Source organism: Culex pipiens, chromosome 2 (genome assembly GCF_016801865.2).
Source record: "Culex pipiens pallens isolate TS chromosome 2, TS_CPP_V2, whole genome shotgun sequence".
Taxonomy (NCBI): Eukaryota; Metazoa; Arthropoda; class Insecta; order Diptera; family Culicidae; genus Culex; species Culex pipiens.
The window spans coordinates 221,964,640-221,967,821 of record NC_068938.1 but is presented as its reverse complement, the minus strand read 5'-3'; the positions used below and the strand labels follow the sequence as shown (position 1 = coordinate 221,967,821).

Here is a 3,182-nt window from a genome sequence, read left to right as displayed (position 1 = left end):
TTTTGCCTCTGGCTTCTCTCCACCCCTGCTCTTCGCCTACTCAGACCTGTGCCGCTATGATCCTTTTTTCGTCATCGCTTTGGTCGCATCTTCCGTCTCGCCGGTGCGTACGGACTGGCGGTGCAGCGGTGCGAGTGAGAGGGGTTGCGTTTTTTGGAAATTTACCCCTCAGATAAGACCGGTCCCGGGTATAAAAGGGGCCGTCGGTGCGTTCGAAAATCATACTCAGTTCAACACTCGATCTGTTCACACATAAGTGCATTCACTTAGCCAAGAACGCTCAGTTTTCCTTCAAAACTCAAACGCTCTCGAAGCAAAAATAACGTTAAAGTGCCTCGTGTAAAGTGCCACAAGCAAAACAAAAATCAGTGAAGATGCATTCCCACGGATACAACGTTGCCCACAGCAACAACAGCATCAACGAAAACAAGTACAACAACGAGAAGCTGATGAAGTCTTCGCCAGTGTACAAGCTCAAGAAGATCCTGAAGCCGATCGCCGCTCTGCTCAAGAGCAAGAAGCAGTCCAAGAAGCAGGAGCAGTCCTACTACATCCCGGAACCGTCCTTCGTCCCGGATTACGAGTACGACAACAGTGAAAACGAGCGCCTCGAGTCTCAGCTCCTCGCCGAGATCTCCGAGTGCCACACCAACGCTGCCATCTACGTCTACGAGGATCAACAGGTCCAGATCCTCCCGGTGCAGCCCGAAGAACAGTTTGTTCCGGTTCACTTTGCCCGCACCGAGGCCGGTACCTTCTTCTGGACCACCGTCTCCCGTGAAGCCGACAGCGATCTCGTCCAGCCGTGCCAGTGCTACTCCGACCACCAGCTCCCCCAGCAGGAGTTCTGCGATCGTTGGGCTCAGGCTTAAGCCGGCTACACTCGGATTAACCCACACCCCCGCCACACAACAAAATCATGATCTCTTCCAACATCGTTAGTGCTTAAGGAAATCGGAACAAGCTTTAATAGTTCTCTAAGTTGCCAGCTTTAATTTTAATTGTGATATTAGAAATTTAAGGCTAATGTGATCCATCGTCTTCCATTGTTTATTTTTTGAAAATACAAAAAACAAAACAACAAAAATTCACCCAACCTTCTCAATCAACCAAAAATATCACACTCACCCACCTTCCCCCTAAAAATCGCTCGTGACATTCCGCTTCGCTTGTTTACAAAAATTTCGCCGTTTGTTTACCTCACTCTACAAAAGCCGGTTCTGCGAGTGTGGGAAAACGCATCAGGTGTGCTGCGGTGCGATTCACCCCACTCATCATCAAGGTAGGCGCGCAGTTGTTTCGCGTGCGCGTGTGGTGTAATTAAAGCCGTTTAACGCACCATGTGCGCGCGGATCGTTACCGGTGCGGCGCCAGCCAAGTAGGCCATCGCGCGAATTACGTAAGCTTTCGTTCTGCTGGATAATTGTAAACACATCTTCCGGAACCGTTTAAGCGGAGCAATGTTTGGGGTGAGGGAGCACTCGCGAACATATGGGCTGGTTACCTTTGAGACAATGTTGGTTTGTTTGGTGGTGGTCGAAGCAACCAGTGGGTTTCCCGTTGAGTCGGAAGATCTAGATGGAATTCTTCCGAGATTACTTTGATGGAATTCAGGTCACACAGCAAAAATTTTCATTTCAAAATTCAGATTTTGAAATTTTACTAAAAAATCTAGATTTTCAGATTCAAAGCATTTTATACTAACCTAACAATTTAATTTGAAATTATAAATTAACTGTGTATGTCAAGGAGTTTCCAAACAATCAAACATACAAACATCTTCAATTCAAATAAAAAACAAATTTTAAATTTAAAGAAATTGAAACGAGAGTCATTGGAATCGAAACTATTAGAGAACCCTATGTCAGAATCGGAATCGGAATCTGTGTCGGAATCGGCATATATTCTGAGAGGAATCCTGTATTGGAGTTAATGATGACTAATGTCGGGACGGACTCAAAGTCAAAGGAGTTCAAAGTTCCTAAAATTATCAAACTCTATAGACCTGGTGGTTTCAATCTTGCAAATCAAATATTTTTGTAAGATTCTGAAGTTTTAAGCATGAATTTCAAATAAAATATTAGACAAATTCTTCAAATCAGGACTTTTCAATTGGAATCGAAATTAGAGCCAAATTCAGTGGATATGACCATTTTGAAGACCCGGAATCAGAGTCCAACTCGACAAATTAAGAACAATTCGAGTCGTTGTGAGGGTCAGAATACATAGTATAAATGGAGCCTAACATTTCAAAAGGGCACATAACTTTTGTAAACAATAGTGTATCCCTTTCACTCGAATGAAGGTTCACATAAGGTGTGAAAGGGACACACTCTTGTCTAAAAAAATTATGTGCCCTAATGAAATGGCAAGCACGAAATGTTATGCATGGTTGAAGTCGATCGAGTTGCGGATGTTCAGAAACTAAACGGATTTCATTAACAGGAATCTTGAGCAACGAGATTTAAATATCATCCAAACTACGGAAAATATCAAAATATTTTTTGACCAAGCCTTAAAGTATTGTTTACAAATGGATTTACAACAAAGTTAGACTATTTTTACGTTCTAATTGTTTTAATCTGAGAATAATTTGGGTGGCTTGTTTGAACATAAATTTCAACCTTAGAAACTTTATAAGAGAGATCTAATTTTTTCGAGTAACCCATTTCCTGGACCCAAATGAACACGTTTGCTCAAGTTTGATCAAGAAGTTTCAAGTTTGTTCCCGTCCCAGAACATCTTGACTCTGCAGCCGTTCCATTCAGTCTCGACAAAAAAGTCAATCAAAGAGCCAACCTCCAAGGACCTTCTCCCATCCCACCAATGAAAAGCCAACGGACTACCAAATAGCCTCTGTAATTTCTAAAGAAGTACCTTCAAATGGCTGCGCAACAGCATTTCCTTCCCAATAATTTATCGATAAATCTAAACCGTTGAAAACGTGTACGGGAAATGGGCAGCGCTGGACGCGAAAAACCCCGGCTTTGTCCACGCACAATCCGTAATTATTTATGTCCATTCGACAATAATGAGTCACACTAGGTTCGCCTACGCACCGAGGATAGGTTCGAACAAGTCGAAACACGTCCGTTCCCAAGAAATGCCCCTTAAGCCGGACGTTTTTTGTTCGAGCGCTAAAGAATAACATTTCGTCCCAGGATCTCTTTCCCAAGCCAAGA

At 43.2% G+C, this 3,182-nt stretch overlaps 1 protein-coding gene across 1 annotated transcript; it reads left to right on the top strand.

Moving 5' to 3' along the window:
- Window positions 1–219: 219 nt before the first annotated feature.
- On the top strand, window positions 220–1,087 carry LOC120423803 (enhancer of split malpha protein-like). The gene has a single exon (XM_039587720.2). It carries the CDS (start codon window positions 375–377, stop codon window positions 870–872), a length of 498 nt encoding a protein of 165 aa, XP_039443654.1. The 5' UTR covers window positions 220–374; the 3' UTR covers window positions 873–1,087.
- Window positions 1,088–3,182: the final 2,095 nt, after the last annotated feature.

Excerpts from the sequence above, each read along its gene's own strand:
- LOC120423803 (XM_039587720.2), top strand. The coding sequence starts at position 375 with ATGCATTCCCACGGATACAACGTTGCCCACAGCAACAACAGCATCAAC.